Source organism: Trypanosoma rangeli (genome assembly GCF_003719475.1).
Source record: "Trypanosoma rangeli strain AM80 chromosome Unknown Tra_15.4_contig_00135, whole genome shotgun sequence".
In the NCBI taxonomy this organism is placed as follows: domain Eukaryota; phylum Euglenozoa; class Kinetoplastea; order Trypanosomatida; family Trypanosomatidae; genus Trypanosoma; species Trypanosoma rangeli.
Window position 1 is genome coordinate 1 of NW_021705880.1, and position 20,122 is coordinate 20,122.

Here is a 20,122-nt window from a genome sequence, read left to right on the forward strand (position 1 = left end):
GGGCTGCTTCCGGAGCTTAAGAGCAGCAAGACGAAGAAGGGCGACGCGGTGGAGGCGGACCTTAGCGGGCAACTTATCAGCGCGGTGCGAGGGTCCGGGGGGAAGCAGAAGGGACGCCGTGGAAGACCCAAGTCCAAATACCAGGTTTAATGCGTAAACAGGAACATGCAGAAGAGCGAGCGTCACGGAGAGGGAGCGAGGAGAAGGAACCACGCACGTATTGTGTGTATATACATGCATAGGCAGAGGGCTGGTTACACGCGCCTGTGCGATGCCTAGAGGAATCACGCACACTGTGCGACAGCCAACAAACATGTGTACCGGTTGATTGTTTTTTTTTTTGTTCTTGTTGTTGTTGTTGTTGTTGTAACAAAAAGTGGAAGCGGTAATTGAGGCTCAACGTGGGACCGCACCTGTGACGAAAGCTAGCGCAGGGAAAGGCGATGCCCCTTATTAGACACTTTCCTTTTTTTTTCATTTTTTGTTCTTGTCTTTTGCTTGAATGAACACAAAACGGCCGGGCGAGGGAGGGGAAGGGAACCCGTTGACCCCAAGGTGGATAGCCTTTGCGTGGGTCACTGCGATGGCGGCGGGTGCAGGCAGCGAGGTTTGGCAAAGAGCTCTCTCCCAACTACAGGCGAAGTCGTGGGACGTTGCTCGGGTTCCGACGGCGCGTCATTGGCTTGAGTTTTTTTATTCCTGCACCACCACCCTCTCCGCGGCAAGGACCCCACAGAACCTAACACGCCACTGGACGCCGCCATTACCAAAGTCGGTGCGCCTATTCGTAGCCGAATGTCTCGTGGACGCGGCGCGGTTGGCCCGTTTGCAGCAGATCTTGTCAGCATCGTCGGCAGGTATTTGCGGTGGCGCACATGCCGGGAAGGGGGAGGGGCAGCGGGGCAGTAGGGATGAAGCGGTGGCCTCCCTTTCCGCTGTTGGCGCGGCGGAGGATGTCACTGGTGTCTTCCTCACCGCTTCGGCTCCGTCGGAAATGGTGGAACTTTTGTCGCACTGGTGCGCCGCAGACGATGCGCCACGCGACGTTGAGCAGCTGGTGGGTTGGTTGCGGGAGGCGGCAGCGCTCATGCGCTTCTTCACGCCTCTCAGCGTCCCCCACTCCGAGGCGCAGACGCCGCCACGGCGGAGACTGTACCTCACATACCCAGAGTCGCTTCGCGTCTTGCATCACGGGCTGTGTACAGTCCTTTTACGTCCTCAGGCGACCAAGGTGGAGCATGCGTCGACCGACGTTGCCGCTGATGAGGAAGGAGCGCTGCTTGCAATATGGCTGCTGCAGAACTCATGGCCTAGCGGTGCGGATCTGTCACCCGTCAGCACTTCCACACCCTCCTCTTCCCACAACCGTGTTGACGGCAGTGGCCACAAGGAGTACGATGATGTCAGCAACGCGCTGCAGGAGACACAGATGCTGCTTGCCTCGCGCAAAGTGACCCAGGCGTGGTTGCTGCACCTTCCAGTGTTTCTTCGTCATGGTCGTGGCAACGCTCAGGGTGGCGGCGATGGGGTGAAAAAGGAGGGTGCGCAGTTTATTATGGACAAGCTGCGGTGTAGCTTTGTTTGCAGACTCGCCAGCGAGTTACTTCCTTCGACGTCGTCTGCAGGTTCTCCGAATGTGTGTGTGCCATTTGTTGACAGGCTTGCCCTTGTGGATGAGGCAGCGGTGCATGCGATGCATGAGCAGCTCAGCTCCATTGCGACTGGTGATGGCGGGGGATGAGACGGAGATCAATCACCGCAGGTTGCGTTTTGCGCCACTGAAAGCATGCGCATACAGGCATCTTTACACGTCCACACGCTTTCACTTTTTGTTGTGTTTTTTTTTCTTTGGTGTTGTGCCTTTATGCGCCTTCCTGGCAGGTTTCGGTGGTGTCATGAGTTTCTTTTCTTCTCTGCTTCCTCTTCTTCTCCCCTCCGTCATCACCGCCGGCTGATGTTAATCATATTTGCTTTTGGCCGCAACAGGGTAAGCATCTCCCACCAGTCAAGCGAGTCATTCGCTTTGGTCTTTTAAGACCCACCACATCCCCCTCTTACCCACACAATACGCACACACAAGGAGAAAAAGAAAAGCCCCGAAGCGAGCAATGCGGGCGAGTCACTCGTGTCTCTCCTCTATTCTTGCCGCGTCGATGTGCCTGCTGGCACGCGCTACACGCACGCCCTCCGCCACCCCTCGTTCCTGTAACTTGTCCATATTTCACCCGGCCATTGCACGTACCTGGATGACCGCGGCGGCGAACAAGTTGCTTCAGCCTCAACATGTCCTTCCAACGAGCCGCAAGCTAGTCTGGTGGTGTTGCCCGCACTGCAGCCACGAATATCACAAACGGATAGACCTTCACGTGGCGGCAGGCGGGGTGTGTCCAGAATGTCACCGCGTGCCAACCCTGCCGCGCAAAGGCGACTCCGCAGCGGCGGCACTGATACTGCCGCTCGTGAAGCACCGTTGCCGCCCCGACAACAGCCTCTCCGTGCTGGCGGCCGCTAATGCCAACCGCGTGAAGAGCAGCATTGCAGATGACGGCTACCTGCGTGTGGTTGAGACGCGCAATCTGCAGCCGATGCTCGCGCGGAACTTTGAGAAGGAGAGCGACCGGATACACGACGATGAGGTTCTTTTTGCATCCCCAAAGCTTGATGGGGTGCGGTGTATTGTCGCGTGGAATGCGCGGGAACGGCGGCCGTGTTTTTTCAGTCGCTCCGGTACGCTCTTTGAGTGCTGCGATCACCGCATTGAGCCAGCACTACGCCCACTCTTCGAGAAGGACCCAAATCTTGTGCTTGACGGAGAGCTGTACAATCACACTGTGGACGACTTTGAGCAACTTATCTCGGCCATCCGCACAACGCGAGATCGCTGCACGCCGGCCATTGCAAGTCTGCAGGGAAAGCTGCAGTACCACACCTTTGACCTCATGTACGCTAGTGCGCTGCCCGACATGTCTGTTGTACCCTTTTCAGAGCGATACGAACACCTCAGTAGCCTGATTAGCAGCCTGGGCGCAGCAAAGGGACAGCGTCAGGAGGAAGCGGTGGTGTTGGTGCCTGCTATTCAAATCACAAAGCCCAAAATAGCCCGTGTTCTCCGCTTGACCATAGCCGACGGCTACGAGGGCATCATCGTCCGACGCGATGGCGTTGTTGGTGTAAATGAGAAAGACGGTTGTTGTGACTCTGGCGCGGCTGGAGGTTTGCGTAAAGCCACTAGCAGGAGGACGCTGGTCGGCTACGCCCATGGCGTCCGCTCCCCGAATCTGCTCAAGTACAAAATCATGCAAGACGCTGAATACGTAATCGTCTCTGGGGTGGAGGGGCGCGGCAAGTGGAAGGGCCGCCTCGGTGCCTTTGTTTGCAGTACGAAACGCGGCCACCACTTCACCGTCGCCCCCGCCACGACAGAGCAGACAAAGAAGGACATGTGGCGTCGTCTCACACAGTACAGGGGGAAGATGCTGACAGTGCAGTATCAGGAACTCTCGTCGAATGGGGTTCCACGCTTTCCTATTGGCAAGTGTGTTCGAGGCTCTAAGGACGGGAAGGACTGGATATAACGTTGTCCTTGTGTGCACATTTACGCACCAATACATACACACACGTCAGCGCTATGACATGTGAACTTGCATAGGTGCAGGTGTGTGTGTTGCTGTTGTTGTTGTTTTTTTTTTGTATTGTCACTGTTCACTGTAACCATTTTTTATTTTATTTTATGTTGTTTTGATTGGAGTGGGGGGCTTCTGTTGTTCCGCGAGTAGGATTTTGTTGGACGTTGTACTCCCGCCCAGCTTATGCTCCTCCCCCGTGTGCGTGCGTGCGTGCATGCATGCTCATTTTCCCACTGAGGAGACCGTAGCGTCGTTTGAGCAGGCGCAGGCGCGCGGGGTGGGATGCGTGTGTTGTCTACGCGCAATCAACACAACAAAATCTGCGGGAATGAAAGAAAAAAAGGAGAGTAGATGTTTTAGATCACAGCGTGTGGGAGTGAAATGCAGCGGCGGCTGCCACCGGGTGCGTCAATCATCCCCCTCTCTTCCATCACGCAATCACACACACACACACACACACGCACGCCGCCAGGGTGCTGGCCCTTCTTGTACACAAGCAGAGAGAGAAAAAAAAAAAAAGAACGCGGTGACGCTAATTTGTGGGCCCGCGGCCATTGACAAAAATGGTCCAAACGAAAAGGGAGAAATAACCAACAACAAAAAGAAAGACGAAGGGAAAAACGGGTCCGCGACTTTTTGTAAATACGAGTGCCGTTGTGTGGGATCCTCTTGGGTGTACCGCGCGTTGTCTGAGCTCTGTTGTCCCAAGATGTACCTGTTTTTCTTCTTCTCTCTCTTTCTCTTTCTTTCTTTCTTCCTGCTACGGCCGTCCTGCGGCAAGGTTTCGAACGTGGACTGAAATGTGGCGTCGGTGGAGCTGCGTGCTGCTGGCGACGCCGGCTCCAATGAACCCCTCGCTGCTCTTCGGCGCCGGTCGTCCCCGCACGAAGGAGCAGGCCACAAAGTACCAAGAAATGAAAAGTACGTCCATCCAGGCCGCCTTTCCGCACCTTGCCGCCTGCTGGGTGGGGCCGTGTTGGGGCACAGTCATGCTCACCCCGAACCACATCTCGCCGGTGTGCACGAAGATAGCTGTGTGGCGGTGCAGTGAGTGCCTGCAGGAGTTTGAGATGAGTGTTGCAAAGTTTATTGACCAGCACGGGGTGTGTCCACTCTGCAAGAAGCCGCAGCGAAAGCCCGAGGCGATGAACAAGGAATCGGAAAAGAAAGGTGGCGGTGCTCCCGCCGCCGTTGAGACAAACAACGGAGACGCGGGCTCTGAGGCGGCAGCAGCACCGCTCACCTCAATGATGAATGAAGTGGAATGGGTGAAGGCGCCACGCATGGTTCATACGAACTACAAGAGCGTGCTACATGATAACCCCGAGTGGGAGGACATCAACATTCAACCCATGCTCGCACAAAAGTGGGAGAGTGTGACCGCACAGCTTCTGAACCCGGGCCCAGGCGAAGAAAAGGAGCTTTTGCTTGCCTCTCCCAAGATTGACGGCATTCGTTGCCTCATCGGCTACAATAAACGGCAGAAAGAGCCGCAGTTCTTCTCCCGTGGTGGTATCCTGCTAGAGTGCTGCCATGGGCTGGTGCCGCATGTTATGCCACTGTTTGAGGCCGACCCCACGCTCCTCTTAGACGGCGAGCTTTTCGCTCCGCTCTGCAACTTTGAGGAACTAAATGGCCTTGTGCGACGTCTTGCGAAGTTCACCACACCAGAGATGCGGGAGCGACAGGCGCAGTTACTCGAGTACTTCTCCTTTGACATTATGCACTCGGCGCAGCTCTCGGCGCCAAACGCCCCTTTTAGTGAACGCTACCAGCTGCTGAAAAAGATGATCCCCATCTGCGGGGCGAAGCGCATCAGTGCCTATCAGCACGACGAGGAAAAGCGTAAAATTATTCGCCGAAAAACGTCAGCCCGACAGTGCTGCAGTGGAAGGGGCGGTCAAACTCTACCACGTCCCCGCGGCGCAGGTGGGTGCGGAAGAGATGGACGAGGTTTTGGAGGAGGCCTGTTCGCAGGGGTTTGAGGGTGTCATGATTCGCCGCCCAGGCTTCCCCTACGAGCATGGGAAGCGCAGTTTTGGCCTGTTGAAGTACAAGACGATGCATGACGCGGAGTACCGCATCGTGGATTTCTTGCCGGGGCAGGGCAAATTCAAGGGGGGGCTAGGCGCCTTTGTCTGTGAGACGAAGAACGGTATCCGCTTCAACGCCACCCCCAAGACAACGTATGAGAATAGGCTGGCACTGTGGGGTAAACGAGAGCAGCTGCATGGCAAGTACCTCACGGTACAGTACCAGGAGTTGTCGTCACAGGATGTGCCACGCTTCCCCATTGCCAAGGCTGTGCGTGGGGCCTCGGAGAAGGAGTTCTTATAGAAAAACAGCAACAACAATAACCACACACCGAAGGAGTTGGAAGAAAAACTTGGCAGCGAACTGACAAGGACGGGGCAGTTCTACTTTTTTTTTTTTTTTTTTTTGTAAGACGCACTCAGATATATATGTGGTGGAGGCTGGCTCTCTTCAGGAAGAAGAAAAAAAAAAATAAAGTGTTGTTTCGCTTCACGTGTCGGTGTGCGTTTTACTCTTCCTCCGTTCATAATATGCATACAGACTGCGTTTCTTTGGGTTGCGGCATTTTATTTGTGACGTGCAACCACCATGATCAACGCCCACACTTTTTCCCTCTCACCACATACACACACACACACACACACACCATGCGCATGCATGCTTCTTTTTATGTGAAAATGAGTGTGTGGAGGACAGCCGCGCAGGAGCGCAGGCGCATAGAACTAGTCAAAGAATAAGACATGCATACATTGCCCTATAGATACATACATTAAAGGTCAGAAAAGAAAACGTAGAGGTAGTTCAGGTGGGTGAGGGGGGAGTGGCAAAACGGAGCCGGATTATGCTGAGGAAGAAGAGAATAGAAGTAAAGAGCCATCTTGCTGCTTGTCACTTACAACAAGAGGGAGATCATCACTTCCCTTCTTTATTATTATTATTGTTATTTTAATGCAATGCACGCGTCGAAGTATATTTGTTTTTCGGTATTTTGTTTGCAATGGCAACGGTAAATGTGCCGTCCCGTGGGGGATATATATATATATATATGCGTCGCCGAGTTTACGACTCCCCCAACTCCTTTTTTATTCGTGTTCTTGCGTTTCATACATCTTTTGCTCCACTCCGAAGTTAAGAAGAAGGGCGAGGGAGAGAGCGTGAACACGTACACACGAAAAGGAAGAATGGACAAATGAAGACAAAACAAAAAGCGAAATTTGTGATGCGCTCTTCGCGCGGATGGCAACACACAAAAAGAGAAAGAGAGAGACGTGAAAAGGAACTCCTCCTCCTCTTGCGTCTGCCTCGTGTGTGCATGTGTCTTTTTCGCCACACTCACTTGTGCGCGGCCGGGGAGTAGTGGCAGCGCGGCCTGCCGGCCTTCCTTCCGTGGCTCAGTTGGTGGGGCGTGTGGCTGTAGGGCCCCACACAGTTATCACAAGGGTCGCCTGTTTGATTCCTGTCTGAAAGAGTCCTCCTCTCTCTTCTCTCTACCTCTCTACCTCCCCTCGCCATAGCAGGGTTGTGGGAGGGGGGGGGGACAGGGAGAGTTGTCCCTTTAACGACGCTGAAAAAAACAAAAAAGAACGTCACGGCGCGTGCGCCAGCGACCTCGTGATGCTGACCGAATAACACGGAACGCGCCCGAGGTCCGCGCGAATCCACACGGAAGGGTGGAGCTCCGTCACTACACATAAACACCCTCATTGTCTGGGACAGACCAATCGCAGGTCCGCCCACATGCCCCACACAAATGAATGAAGCTCTCTCCCAATCTCAGATGCCTTCTCTCTCACACACAGTCTATCTCGTGTGCAGAGAAAGAAAAGGGCCGCCCCAAGGTACACCGTCGTCTCACATATACGCAGAGAATACCCTTGCAAGAAGCATCCTTGGTTAGATGCAGCTGTAGTACACACATGTTGTCCATGCGCAAGGGTGGCTTGTGCATGTTGAGAGCCTCACCTTCTCGAGTTCCTGCACTGGAGCGACGAATTCACGCCGGTAGTATCCGTTTCATGCGTACGTCTTCATGCGTGGGAGTGCAACTTCGGACCTGCATGGGAAGCGGTCGGCAGCTGTCAAGAATAACTGCGCATACGTGTCTTTGTACTTCGCGCCGTGGTGTCGCCTACAAGATGGATGCCACCTCGTTTTTGAGCAAAGTTATTCAGTCTCAACAAGCCATCTGTTTAGTGTACCATCGACCAGACACTAGCAGCTGCAAGGCCTACTTGACACACGCGGAGCGCCTTGTAAATCGGCTGAACACGGAAGTGTCGGATACCGAAAACAGGGCTGGCGGTGGCGGTGACAGGCGTCGCCGGCAGGGGGGGAGGGGGCGGCAAAGGCGACGGAGGAGACAGAGGGTGCAAGGTGCGTGCGGCAGCTGAAGACGTGTTTGTTGGGTGCACTGCAGCTGTACCACGCCGATCCCAAGAACCAAGACGCACGCACGCGACTCTCCTCGCTCCTGTACTGAGACCCAGCAGGGCTGGCAGTCAAAAGCATTATTTCTATTATTTTTCCTTGCGCACTCGTGCGGTTGGCGTACGTCTACGCTGCTCTGCGGGGTGTGGGATAAATCATGCGTGGTGACGACTCTCTGGAGCTTGTGTGTGAACCGGCTCGTCGCCGGCATTATTCCCCGCTTTGTTTGATTTTCCATCATCGTTTGCGCAGCTTTTTCCCCGAAGGGAACTGCGCCTACAGGTGCGCTCCTCATCTCCTACGCGGCATGAAACGGAGACGCACGACACGTTTGATGACTTTACGACGCAGTCAAAGAGTGATTTACTGCATGGTGTTGTGTGCCTCCTGTACAACGCCTGCCTATGACTCGGCTGAACCATCTGATGCCTTTCAGAGAAGGCGCAGTACCGCTGGAAGCAGCAGCCGCGACTCCTTCACGGACTTCTTCTCGCATGGCTCCGTGCATTTATTCGCTAGTTTCACCACGCCTACCACGGCGCTTGACACGGAAGGCATACACTTCATTGCTCGTGCGCCGGACATGACGGAGAAGGAGTGGAGGAACGCCCTTCTTGCCTTCGAGGACACGGTGCAGCTGAAGACCCACTGATGTATCATCCTGCAGTCTCGTAGGCGCAAAGGACGAACAGGCAGACGAGGGTACGAAACGAACAACTTTCTTCCTCTTTTTTTCTCTTCCAACAAGCAGAAGAATGTAAATGTGAGTTAATTTATACACTTATACGTCTGGCGTAAACCGATGTCTGTTGATTCCCTTCCTTTACGCATACTCCGCTTCTCTCCACCCGTTTTTTTTTGTTTTTTGCTCTCATGTGTGAGTGTGGAGTTGGTCTCATTGCATTCATGAGCGAAGGGGCTATACATACATCACGGTATGCCGGCATTTAGTGGAAAGCAAAAGAAGAAGCAGCTGCAGGAGCATCGACAGCGCAAGAAGCAGAATGCAGAAGAGAACGAGGATCGCCAACAGAGGCATATTACCGGCGGTCACCACAACCACAGCTATGACGACGAGAGAAGCGGCAACCGAAACGAGGGCGATAAGCAGGTGACGGCGGAGTGCAAGTACGGCGCCGACCGTAAGGGAATTCGCAGTGTGTTCCTTAAAGAGACGGCCGAAGATGTCGCCGCACGCAAAAAGCGCTCCTATGAGCCACTGGTGCAACGGCGCTTCATGGATGATAACGGTATTCCTTTTGGTTCGTGGTTCAACATGCCGGGGCACACTGGCGCAGCGTTGATGCCGTTTTCTGTGGAAATTCCGACACGTGGATGGGCACCGGCGGATGCGGTGATGGCTGCAGCCGCTGCTGCAGAAGCAGCTTTAGAAACGACTAACAACATTGATGAGGATGATAATGATAGTGATGAACTCCGTCGTACGAGCGGTGAGGACGTTCCTGACAACGTTGCTTTCGAAGCAGGTGAGGTGGCGCGGTTTCAAGCGTATTTACAGGCGGTGGACAACTACCCGCTTCCTCCGCCCCTGCAGACGCTGCAGTTAAGCTCACACGAGCGTAACCTTGAAGTTTGGCGGCAGCTGTGGCGCACGGTGGAGCAGAGCGACGTGGTTGTGATTGTGTGCGACGTCCGTTACCCGATTCTGCACCTGCCGCTCTCGCTGTTGCGGTACATTCTGCGACAGTGCAAGAAGCCCGCTCTTGTGCTGCTCAACAAGGCTGACCTTGTGCCGAGGCCCATCCTCGATAGCTGGATGGACTTTCTTCCTCGTTACTTCCACGCCACGGGTGTGGTTTCCGCGAATGCGGCTGAAGCTGCGGCCACCGGTGTGGTGTGTGAGATTCCGCTGCTGCCCTTTACATCGCTCCCGGCAGCCGAAACGGCCTTTGGTGCAGGGGAAGCCGGTAATGCGGGGAAGCGGCGCAAAAAGCAGAAGCGACGCACAAAGTTGTACGAACAGCTTCGCACAGGGAAGCTGCAAGTGGTAGGGACAGCGGTAAAACGCAACGATGATGGGGATGATGATGATGATGCGGAAGAGGGTGGAGACTCCTCCGAGGAGGAGGGGGCGGATAACGATAGCACTCCTGGTGGAGCTACGGGTGAGGAGAAGTATGCGTACGCGGATACAGACAACTTTAAAGGCATGCATAAGGCTGAGCGAGAGCTACAGCACGATAAACGTGATCACAAGGAGCTTCAGATCGTCTCCGATATGATTTCTGCGCTGCTGCAGCGGTGTCGCATGTTGGGTGGAGCTAAACCCTCTGCCGTGTGCGGCACAGGTGACGAAGAGGCCATGCTGCACATTGGTGTTGTGGGTCATCCGAATGTGGGGAAGTCGAGTTTGCTCAACTGCGTCCGCGGCACAAAGGTGGTGTCTGTCTCCGCCACGCCGGGGCACACAAAACATCTGCAGACAATTCCCATTCCATCTGAGCGTGTTGTGCTTATCGATTCCCCGGGCCTCGCCTTCCCTGTGTTTGGTGTTCCACGGGCACTGCAGGCCGTTGTTGGCACGCACCAGATTGCCCAGACGCGGGACCCGCAAAGTGGTGTGGCTTTTTTGGCGTCGCACCTGCAACTTGAACGACTCTACGGCCTACGCAAAGTGGACGGGGCCGATGACACAGAAGAGTGGTCACCGTACGAGCTCTGTGAGAGCTACGCTAAGAAAAAAGGGTACTTTGTGAAGCACGGGAAGGGGGCGCTGGATGTGCACCGAGGCGCGATTGAGATTCTGCAGGAGGCGTACGACGGCCGTCTGGTGCTGTTCTTTGCCCCTCCTGACACGGCCTGGCTGGAGAGCAGGCAATTCCGCGAGGAGATTCGTCCATTTTTGCTGTTGGACGTGCAGCTTCCGGCAACCGTGGGCGAATGATCCAATACGAGCGGTGCGTTCTCTGCAGATTTGAGGAACGATGTGTGTGCGTGTTTGTTTTTTGTGAAGAACATGTCAAGCCTCTTTTATTTTCTTATTTATTGCTGCTGCTGCCGTGCTCGATTTTGCCTGGGGCTCTGAGGTGTGTGACTCTCCACTTTCTCCCCCACCTCCGCACATGCGCCGCCAGTGAGGAGATTATTACTTCACACTTCTTCTCTCTCTATATATATATATATCTTTCTTTCTCTCTGACTGGCGTCGCGCATGCACTTATTCACGTCATTTACGCCTTTTCACAACTTCCCTCCGGTAGTAGGAGTGGGTAGCGCCAGGCTATATAGGCCGTTAGAGATCAACAAGAAAGACAAAAGGGAGGTGAGGCGACGGGGCGATGACGGCAATTGAGAAGTACGCGTTTGCGGAGGACTACACAAATGCCCGCGGCATTCCGCGGGTGGAGTACATCAGCGACATGGCCATGTTTGTTAAGAAAGGTGGTGGTGCAGACGCCCTCATCAGCAACCTCATTCTTGAGTCCTCCAAGTACGAGCACATGGAGAAGCGCCTTGTGAGCAGCATGGCGAATCTAGACTACAAGATCCCCACCATAAAGAAGACTCTGCATGCGCTGAACTTCCTCAAGAAGCAGCTGCAGGAGGAGCAGGCCCCTGTGCGCTCCTACTACTGCCTCACCGATGCCGTCTTTGGCGAGGCGGAGGTGGTGCCGCAGGAGACGGTGCATCTCTGGATGGGGGCGAAGGTGATGGTGGAGTACACCTTCGACGAGGCCTCACAGCTGTTAGAGAGGAATCTCGCCAACGCACTGACGAACTTGAAGCACACGAAGGAGGACCTCGCGTGGGTGCAGGAGCAGATGACGAACCTGCAGATCAACATCTCGCGGGTGTACAACTACGACTTGCAGAATAAGCGGACGAAGGGCGGGGCCGCGGAGGCGGAGGCGGAGGCGGCGGCGTGACCCTCAGAAGACACCCCTTTGCGCCTTGTTTATATCTATACTATGGTGTTTACGTTAATGGAAGCAACAACGGGGCCGGTGAGAAAAAAAAAAAGGTGAAGAGAAGCGGGGAACAAACAACAAAAAACAAAACACAAAGCGAACAAATCGAAGTGGAACTCAACAAGCTTTGCAAAAAAAAAAAAACATTTAGGCAAATGCATGAGAAGACAGCAGGTGCATGTGTGCTTGAACGGCTGCGTGCGACTGCCTCTGAAGAGAGGCTGAAGCGGGAATGGAAGGGTGACGCATCGGCGTATCTACGTTTTTGCAGAGGAAAAAGCAAACAAAGAAACGGTTGCCGTACGACGCACAACAGAAAGAGAGATAGAGAGAGAAAAAAAAATTTAAGGGAGGGGGGAAAAGAAGAGAGAGGTCAAGCCGCACTACAGCTTTTTATGCTCCGCTTAACGAGAATTAAGTGCTACACGTGTGTGTCTAACGGCATCCGCGCAGAAGACGGTGGTGACTGCCGCATCATGCTCTGCTGTGGGAGACGTGAGTTTCTTGTGGTGTCTTCTGACGTGCAATTTCCCCTTTTTGTTTTGTTTGTTTGCTGCCACCGCTGGGGTGTTTAGCGTGGGTGGGGGGAAGCAAAAGAGTTCACTTGTGTCAACAAAGAATAGGGCGCGTTTCAGTCTTTATTTTTTTTTCTCTCTCTGCTGGTTGGTGGTTGGTGGTGTCAACGTTTGTGGTCGCCGCACGCAGAGTTGCTTGGGCGGAGGAGGCAAAGCGAGGTGCGATGCGGTGTGCTGGTTGCTGCCGTGTGGTGGTTTCGGCCGCGGCGACAACTGCCATTGTCTCTGCTGCGCCCTTCTGCCTCCGCCGCGGGGTGTCTACCGACGGCCGCGCCACGGTGGCACCGCCGAACACCGGCCTGCAGGCAATGCTTCAACAGCTACGGCGTCGCTTTCATCGGGACGCACCCGGGGCGAACGATGCGGCGGCTGAGAAGCTGGGGGAGGCGGCCGTGGAGTCCCGTCCACGGGCCCCGGCATTGCGGCAGATAATTACTGAGTGCGAGGAGATGTGTGACGCGGAAAGGCCTGTGGTCTGCTCCATGGCGGAGTGGTCGGAGGCGGTGCATCTGCTTCTTTACGCCATGGCACGGGCAGGAAGAGAAGCTGTGGACGACGGCGTGACGACGCGGGAGACGTCGACGCCATGGTGTGTTGCTCTCCGCCTGTTTCTTCACTCACCCCCAGCTCAAGGTGCATCCGACGCTGAAAAACCGTTTGCACACTCCTTAGCTTCCGGCGTGAGTTTGCTGCGGTGTTGCGTGCGGCATGGTGCGCCGTTGCATGTCGGCCGTGCGGTGTACCAGACGCTGCGATCGTCTGTTTCCGTGACGTCAGAGACGCCACTCACCGGTTGGCATGTGCCGTACGCACGGTTTTTGCTTCTGAAGGCCGCAGAGGAAGAGGAAGCGGTGGCGACTGTGCCGCTTGCTCTTCATAAGGAGGCCCTACGAGTGTTACTGCTGGACGCTGCCGAGGATGGTGAGATGCTGCAGCCTGCTGGCCTACTCCTGTCACTTGAGGTGCTGCGCCGCCTAGTCACGTGGGGAGGTGCAGCAGGGGAGAACGACAACATGCAACACAAAGTGGGAGCAAGTGGGGTGGAGGATGCACTCTGGTGTCGCCTGCAGCGCGGCGCAGACATTGTGGTGGTTGCCCGTGATGTGTGCTGCTGCGTGCTGCGCAACCGACACGCTTCGCATGCGATGAAGCGGGAGGCCTTTTGTCGGTTCATCGCCGTGGGTATGCGGCTTTCGCTGGAGGAGCTGCACCCGTTTCTTTGCAGTGTGCACCGCAACGATGGGCCGGCGACCGCACACAAGAAAACAGCGTTGCCGTTTTTGCTTGAGACGCTCCAGGCAGTTACAGAGATCCTGAGTGGTGTTGTCGCTGATGTCGAGGCGGTGGGTGACGTTTTGGCGGAGCCGTCAGAGGGCGCCACGCCTTCACGCTCCCCGGCGACTCCGTGTTTTGCGTCAGTGTGGCTGGTTGATCACATTCTGCAGGGATTGGCGTCTTTGCAGCGGCAGGCAATCACTGCAGACGGCGCGAAGGAGAGTCGGCGTTGTGCCGTGGAGGCATGGACCAGGTGCACGCGAGCTGCGTTGCGATGCCTGCAGCGTGTTCTTCTGCACCTGCCGGACGGGCGGTGTAAGTCACTACGGCGTCAACAGCGCGAACAACAGCACGCGAGGCAGCAGGCGTTCTGCATGTTATTTCACGCCGCGCTCAACGGTGTATTTCACTCTCTTGCGGAGTCCGAGTCTCCTGCACTTGCGCAGCCCCAGTTTTTAGACGTCGTGTCGACCCTCATGCAGGCCTACCGCGAGCATGACTGGCGTTGGCCTTCCGTGGACGTCTGCATTGAATGTTTGCATGCGTGGCGCCGACACAGCGTCCTGCGGCGCGTGTTTTGCGAGGCGCAGCGCAGGGACGAAAGGAGGTGGCACGCTGAGCGGCGGCGTAACGGCAACAGCGCCTGTCCCGTGAACGACCTGTCGACTATCCCCACGCCGATGGCGTCCGTCGCTGCGTCTCTCAACATGTTGTGTAGTGGTGCACTCCGCGTGTCAGCACGATGACCCGGCGACGGCGGCGCTCGCCGTCCGACACATTCTGCGTTGTCTGCTTGCTGCGAAGTTCAGCGAGGACCGGGCGCCGAATGTAGACGACGCAGAAGGGGGTGAAGCGGAAAATGGGCACGTGAACTCTCCGGCAGTGTGGGGCGGCGTGCTGGAGGGTCAAAGCGTGGCGGCGTGGACGCAGGTCGTCCGTGAAGACATCATCCCACGCGTGAATGACGTTTTCTGTCGCACGGGCACCGACACGACGCAGCAGTGGCTGGGGAACTTGGAGATGGAGAGCTCTGCTGCTCCCGCCGTGGACGCTGTGCCTGACGCAACCATGCCTCAAGCGTAGCTCACACTCGAAGCGGGACGGCATGCACTTTAACTGTGGGGTAGCAGAGCGAGTAAAGTGAGGCGCAGCAAGAGATGCAGGAAGAACCAGGATGAGGTTTTTGCCTGCCGTTTCCATTGTTGTTGTTGTTCTTTGTTTGTTTGCTTTTTTGCCTCTCCTCAAACGTCGTACCACCTCACGTCACTCACACTCCTGCTTCTGCCCTGTACTGGACCGAAGGAAAGACCTTTCAAAACAAGGGTTAAAAAGAAAGAGGGAAACGGTGTTGGTGGGGGATACAAATTCCACAAGCGTCTCTGAGCGAGTGTTCCTCTGTGTGAGATCTTACAAGGTGAGAAAACAAAAAGGGCTGGGAAACACAGATGGACGTATGGCGCTGCTCTGAGTGCAAAAAGGCAAAGGAGCTCTCAGGGAAGCACCTGGAAGGGAAAACAACAGTGCGCTCAGACTGCTGGCCGTGTGCAAAGAAGTGCACGTTTGTGCGGGAGTCTCCCACAGCATTCCGAGGTGCGGCGCAGGTGGTGACGGCGCCGTTCCTTTTTAACCCAGTCGCATCCATGGCCTCTGAGGGGCCCCTGGCCATGGCTGCGGCACCTGCTGCAGCAGCAGCAACGGGAGCGGCCTTGAACCCCTTTACGACGGCAGCTGCCTTCCTGAAAAAGTCTCCGTTTTCCAGCACTCCACAGATGTGGAAGGGCACGGTGGCAAGTAGCAACCCATTTGCCGCTGCGGCGGCTACGTCTTTTGGGGCCGCGAAACAGCCTGGGACGGAGGCAGCCACACGAGCCAACGTGTTCTCGCGGTCACAGGAGACGTCTCCCATCGTTATGCACTCTGTCTCCTCCGCTGACCGACCGCGTCAGTCGCCACCGTTCACCTTCACGTCGACACTTGGGGCCGCTATGTCTACGGTCAACGACAACGCAACGGCGAAGGGCAGAAATAGCAGCAATGGTGGCAACAGAAATGACGCGCCAGTCTGGAGCTGCTCTGTGTGCAAAAAGGCAAAGGAGCTCTCAGGGAAGCACCTGGAAGGGAAAACAACTGTGCGCTCAGACTGCTGGCCGTGTGCAAAGAAGTGCACGTTTATTCTCTCCCACCCTGAGCCGTGTGTCTCTTTGGAGGCCTTTGCCCCACTTCCTTTCTCCATGGCGGCGATAGTGCCGACATCACCGCCTAACGCAGCACAGTCTGCTCATATCGATGTGCGTGATACCAGCCCCATGACATCTATGACGAGTGTTTGGCAGCCTCCGGTGGTTCCCACAAACGACCAGGAGGTCAATACATTTGTGATTAACCGCGGGTCCCAAGGGGCGTCAATAACGGATCCGTTGGAGCAGAGAGAGAAGCTGGTCTCTTCGGAGTCCGTTCATCCAAGCTCCCTCCTCATCTCGCTTGCACAGACATTTGAGGGTGAGGTCCTGCGTGGGTATAGAAGGCAACTTGTGGATGGGATACATCCTCGTACCGCGTGGCATAAACGTACTTTGTATGTCTTGGCGCATGAGAACTGCGGAGACAAACACCTCGCTGCAGCCGGTGTCTCTCAACTGGGAGATGCTGCCGTAGTATTTCTTGCGGTGGAGCATAAGCTTGCGCTGTCGCCGTTGCGACATATGCGGCGCATCTTCTGCCCAGATGAATTCACGTTTGCTGCGGCATGCATGTACGCAGACACCTTTTTGACTGGGCAACCCACAAACCCGCGGCAGTCCTCGTTTGTTGTGTATGGGCCGCAAGTGGACCGCACGGTGCCCATGACACGGTGGGGGCCCATCATTGAGGGCTGCATCCACGCACAGCAGCGGGTGGTGAGCGGGGAGCAGCGGGTGGAGGGGGCACAAAGTATCTTTCGTCACAGCGGCTGGCTCACGCTGCCGCTGCACGCCACAGCAGAGGCAATTCGACTGTCAGAGATGCAGCCGCAAGGTGACACGACGATGGTCGAAGCAGATAGCCTGGGCGTTGATGTCGTACTTTTGGCGAAGACGATGCAGTTTGAGGAGCTGCCGCAGGCGGCCGCGCTGGCCCTTCCTGTAAAGCCATTTTGATCTGTAAATCGCGGTAGCGAAAGGGCGAAGGCGAATAAGAAAGATAGAACAGAAAAGAAAAGTGGTTGAAGAAAAAAAAAAGGTGGGAGAGGAGGGCAAGCGTCAGTTCAACTCATTCGTGGTGCCCCAAGAAGTGGGGAGCTGCGAGGTGAGAGGGAAAAAAATAGGAAATTAACGTGAAGACGTAAGACTTGGAATCCTTTCAATGCAGAACTCTTGTGCGTGTGAGAGGGTTGACACGGGTCAGGTGGAATTTTTGCGGCGTCCAGCGGCACCCTCAGGGAAAAGTATCTATCCACCTACGGAGAGAGACGTGGTTTCTGGCATTTGAAATTATCCTTCTATTTTTATTGTTCCTCTTTGTTCTTGGAGAGAGGGGAATTGACTGTTTTATGTAGTCTTGGTGTTGTTGTTTGTTCTCGTTGTTGTGCCTTGATGCTTGGCACCTCCCCACACGACTTGCAACGTGTGTGTGAAGTCGAAAAGGGGGGGGGAGCAAGGAGTGAGCACTGCATCTCAATTGTAGTGTGCGAGCCTAGTGAAGAAGCGGGTGTGGGGGGATTAGCAAAGAGGAAAAGACGCGACCAAGCAGGACTAAGAAGCTGTGACGAGCCACATGGGTTCGGGCGGCAGCACGATATTTAACAACCGAATCATGGAGGCGGAGGTAAAGATAAAGGGTAACAGTAAGAAAAGCCAATTAGATATGACGGACTACACCAATAAGCCGCGACCCACCACCTTTGGCAGAGCTGTCTTGATACCGCGTATACTTTCCGAACTGCCGCCACCGCCAGCCGTGGCGGAAGACGAGGGCCACTACGCGTGGTTTTTGGAGGACCTGGATCGACCGGGTGAATGGGTGGCCTACCCGGCGGAGGACTCTGAAAGGCTTAATGCGGCGTGGTTTAGCGGGCAGCGTGAGTGTCTTATTCTTACCAAAATGAAGCGGATGTGTACAGTAGACCTCAGCGCAATGGTGCAGCTGGCGGCGGGCAGTAGTGCGCGTCCGCGCAAGGTGAAGCGGGTGGTGGTGGAGGAGTGTGGGAACTCCACAGTGCAAGAAAAACATTACGTGGCCGCGGACCCTTTTCTTGAGGAGGTGCTGGACCATGCAGGCAGGGGGGCGGACGCTACAGACGACAAGAACGACGGCGACTTCAACCTCCCCGATAAGGGTGGTGTGGGCACGAGTGACGACACCGACGCCTCAAGGCTGCCACAACTGTTACGCTCGGTGGCAACGCATTCAAAGATTCCCTTTACCCTTGCGTTCTCCCCGTCCGGCCGCGAGCTGCTCACCAGTACGCGGGAGGAGCTGCTGCGCTGGGACGTTGAAACGGCAGCAGTCTTGATGCATTATAATGTCGACTCCACTGTGTTGGCGTCTGCCTACTCCGCTGATGGTAGCCACATAGTGTGTGGCGGGAAGAAATATATTGCCTGGCTCTTTGACGTAAACTCCCCCAATGCAACTTTGACGTTGACGGGGCACACCCACAGACTCTACGGTACTGACTTTCTCGCGGGGGAAAAGCGTCTCGCAACGGCCTCCATGGACAACACCGTGCGCTGCTGGGACATCCAAACAGGCAGCTGCGTGCTGACGGATAAATGCCACACTGCGTCTGTCTTTGCACTAGCGACGTCGAGGCTTTCCGACTGGTTTGCGCTCTCCGGCGGTGACGATGAGCTTGTCTGCGCGCATGACTTCCGGCTTGGCAACAACTCTGTCACGGCGAGATTTCTGGGGCACAAAAGAACCATCTGGTCATGCGCATTTCGCGGCGATGAACAGCAGTTTGCCTCGAGCGGCATTGACAGGACGCTGAATATATGGGATCTGCGACAGCCCCGTGAGCCCGTGCAAAAGTGTTTTGGTCATTTGCGTCCAGTGCAGTTTGCAGAGTATTTGCCGTATAACAGAGGTGTTTTAACATGCGCGCGGGACTATAGCGTGTGCCTCACGGACGCATCCACCGGGGAACTTGTGTGGCGGGCAAAGGCGCATGCAGGGTGCGTGTTTCGCGTGCGCTACCACGCGGAGACACGAATGATGGCCACCAGCGGTGGGGACGGGAATGTCAATCTTTGGCGGTACGATAACGTTGATAAATGGTAGATGATTGCGATGAAAACAACAACAACGAACGAGAGCGCTAGCGAGCAGCGATGTTGGAAGTATAGTGTGGGGGACAGGTGTACATCATAGTCTATATATATATATATATATATATATATATGCATGATGGTTTCATTTGCGTGCGGCATCCTTCCTGCATCCTGTCATGCACAAAACCGAGGAGGAGGAGGAGGAGGTTACCGCGAGCGAAATGTACAACAATAAAAATGAAACCGAGGGGTGATGCTGGGATGGTGTGTTCACGTGAACGCATATTAAGGGATTTGTTGGTTTTTTTTTTTGTAGCTACTTTCCCTTCCCCCCTCCTTCTACTTATATCTTTTTTTCGATTTTCGCGCGGGGGTGAGGGTTTGGTGGGTGTAGTCAGTCGTGTGGGAACGTCTCCGTGGGTGTTGAGAGTTCCACGTCTGTTTGTGTTTGTATGGTTTACATATGTATGTGTCTGCATGTATGTCTGTCTATGTGTGTGTTACTCGCTAGTGACTCCGGACGCTTCAAGGAACGAAGCTGATGTGTAATTTATGTGCTCCGCCATGTTGGGTTTGTTCGTGCAGGTCAAAAACTTGAAAAAAGAAAAAAAAAGAAGAGTTTGTTGAAACGAAGTCGCGACCAGCTTAATGGGAGAGGGCGGAAAGACACCATCAGGCAGCACGGAACCGAGGCGGTCAAAAGGGAGCGCCGCCCCTCTCTTGGTGTATCATTGTCTGTTTGCGTTTTTTTTTGGCATCTTCGCCTCAGCGTGTGCGCCTTCTTTGCGCACTTCGCAGTTTTGTTGGTGAGGCGAAGAGGGGAGTAGCATCAATAACCAAAAACAGGGAAGTGTAACGAAGAACCCCGCAGTATTTCGTTGGATTACATGCGCTCCTCTTCCTCATTTTTATTAGTCTCTCTGTCTGCACCCACGCAGGGAAGGGCGTGTATATATATATATATATACGTGTTTGCGTATTTACTATTTAATTGTTGCAGGGGAGTG

The 20,122-nt window shown here is 55.0% G+C and overlaps 11 protein-coding genes across 11 annotated transcripts, besides 16 other annotated features; all 11 read left to right on the forward strand.

Moving 5' to 3' along the window:
* Window positions 1–323: 323 nt before the first annotated feature.
* Window positions 324–368: a microsatellite.
* A 134-nt stretch (window positions 369–502) lies between these two features.
* TraAM80_04554 (uncharacterized protein) lies at window positions 503–1,741 on the forward strand (the record flags this gene model as incomplete). The annotated part of the gene is made up of 1 exon (XM_029381477.1): window positions 503–1,741. The coding sequence occupies one exon, from the start codon at window positions 503–505 to the stop codon at window positions 1,739–1,741; it is 1,239 nt and encodes a 412-aa protein (XP_029238632.1).
* A 160-nt stretch (window positions 1,742–1,901) lies between these two features.
* Window positions 1,902–1,930: a microsatellite.
* Window positions 1,931–2,108: 178 nt separating this feature from the next.
* Window positions 2,109–3,575, forward strand: TraAM80_04555 (DNA ligase; the record flags this gene model as incomplete). Its single annotated transcript, XM_029381478.1, has 1 exon — window positions 2,109–3,575. One exon carries the CDS (start codon window positions 2,109–2,111, stop codon window positions 3,573–3,575), a length of 1,467 nt encoding a protein of 488 aa, XP_029238633.1.
* Window positions 3,576–3,658: 83 nt separating this feature from the next.
* Window positions 3,659–3,691: a microsatellite.
* A 133-nt stretch (window positions 3,692–3,824) lies between these two features.
* Window positions 3,825–3,848: a microsatellite.
* Window positions 3,849–4,057: 209 nt separating this feature from the next.
* Window positions 4,058–4,090: a microsatellite.
* A 256-nt stretch (window positions 4,091–4,346) lies between these two features.
* Window positions 4,347–4,385: a microsatellite.
* Window positions 4,386–4,426: 41 nt separating this feature from the next.
* Window positions 4,427–5,611, forward strand: TraAM80_04556 (DNA ligase; the record flags this gene model as incomplete). Its single annotated transcript, XM_029381479.1, has 1 exon — window positions 4,427–5,611. One exon carries the CDS (start codon window positions 4,427–4,429, stop codon window positions 5,609–5,611), a length of 1,185 nt encoding a protein of 394 aa, XP_029238634.1.
* A 7-nt stretch (window positions 5,612–5,618) lies between these two features.
* On the forward strand, window positions 5,619–5,963 carry TraAM80_04557 (DNA ligase; the record flags this gene model as incomplete). The annotated part of the gene is made up of 1 exon (XM_029381480.1): window positions 5,619–5,963. One exon carries the CDS (start codon window positions 5,619–5,621, stop codon window positions 5,961–5,963), a length of 345 nt encoding a protein of 114 aa, XP_029238635.1.
* Window positions 5,964–6,047: 84 nt separating this feature from the next.
* Window positions 6,048–6,067: a microsatellite.
* Window positions 6,068–6,276: 209 nt separating this feature from the next.
* Window positions 6,277–6,306: a microsatellite.
* Window positions 6,307–6,585: 279 nt separating this feature from the next.
* Window positions 6,586–6,608: a microsatellite.
* An 81-nt stretch (window positions 6,609–6,689) lies between these two features.
* Window positions 6,690–6,707: a microsatellite.
* Window positions 6,708–7,576: 869 nt separating this feature from the next.
* Window positions 7,577–8,050, forward strand: TraAM80_04558 (uncharacterized protein; the record flags this gene model as incomplete). Its single annotated transcript, XM_029381481.1, has 1 exon — window positions 7,577–8,050. One exon carries the CDS (start codon window positions 7,577–7,579, stop codon window positions 8,048–8,050), a length of 474 nt encoding a protein of 157 aa, XP_029238636.1.
* Window positions 8,051–8,244: 194 nt separating this feature from the next.
* On the forward strand, window positions 8,245–8,739 carry TraAM80_04559 (uncharacterized protein; the record flags this gene model as incomplete). Its single annotated transcript, XM_029381482.1, has 1 exon — window positions 8,245–8,739. The coding sequence occupies one exon, from the start codon at window positions 8,245–8,247 to the stop codon at window positions 8,737–8,739; it is 495 nt and encodes a 164-aa protein (XP_029238637.1).
* A 285-nt stretch (window positions 8,740–9,024) lies between these two features.
* TraAM80_04560 (putative GTP-binding protein) lies at window positions 9,025–10,992 on the forward strand (the record flags this gene model as incomplete). Its single annotated transcript, XM_029381483.1, has 1 exon — window positions 9,025–10,992. One exon carries the CDS (start codon window positions 9,025–9,027, stop codon window positions 10,990–10,992), a length of 1,968 nt encoding a protein of 655 aa, XP_029238638.1.
* Window positions 10,993–11,210: 218 nt separating this feature from the next.
* Window positions 11,211–11,245: a microsatellite.
* Window positions 11,246–11,386: 141 nt separating this feature from the next.
* Window positions 11,387–11,974, forward strand: TraAM80_04561 (prefoldin; the record flags this gene model as incomplete). Its single annotated transcript, XM_029381484.1, has 1 exon — window positions 11,387–11,974. The coding sequence occupies one exon, from the start codon at window positions 11,387–11,389 to the stop codon at window positions 11,972–11,974; it is 588 nt and encodes a 195-aa protein (XP_029238639.1).
* A 781-nt stretch (window positions 11,975–12,755) lies between these two features.
* Window positions 12,756–14,612, forward strand: TraAM80_04562 (uncharacterized protein; the record flags this gene model as incomplete). Its single annotated transcript, XM_029381485.1, has 1 exon — window positions 12,756–14,612. One exon carries the CDS (start codon window positions 12,756–12,758, stop codon window positions 14,610–14,612), a length of 1,857 nt encoding a protein of 618 aa, XP_029238640.1.
* A 699-nt stretch (window positions 14,613–15,311) lies between these two features.
* TraAM80_04563 (uncharacterized protein) lies at window positions 15,312–17,003 on the forward strand (the record flags this gene model as incomplete). The annotated part of the gene is made up of 1 exon (XM_029381486.1): window positions 15,312–17,003. One exon carries the CDS (start codon window positions 15,312–15,314, stop codon window positions 17,001–17,003), a length of 1,692 nt encoding a protein of 563 aa, XP_029238641.1.
* Window positions 17,004–17,035: 32 nt separating this feature from the next.
* Window positions 17,036–17,065: a sequence feature (A-rich).
* A 324-nt stretch (window positions 17,066–17,389) lies between these two features.
* Window positions 17,390–17,432: a microsatellite.
* Window positions 17,433–17,619: 187 nt separating this feature from the next.
* Window positions 17,620–19,125, forward strand: TraAM80_04564 (uncharacterized protein; the record flags this gene model as incomplete). Its single annotated transcript, XM_029381487.1, has 1 exon — window positions 17,620–19,125. The coding sequence occupies one exon, from the start codon at window positions 17,620–17,622 to the stop codon at window positions 19,123–19,125; it is 1,506 nt and encodes a 501-aa protein (XP_029238642.1).
* Window positions 19,126–19,217: 92 nt separating this feature from the next.
* Window positions 19,218–19,246: a microsatellite.
* Window positions 19,247–19,303: 57 nt separating this feature from the next.
* Window positions 19,304–19,322: a microsatellite.
* Window positions 19,323–20,064: 742 nt separating this feature from the next.
* Window positions 20,065–20,082: a microsatellite.
* The last annotated feature ends 40 nt before the right edge of the window (window positions 20,083–20,122 follow it).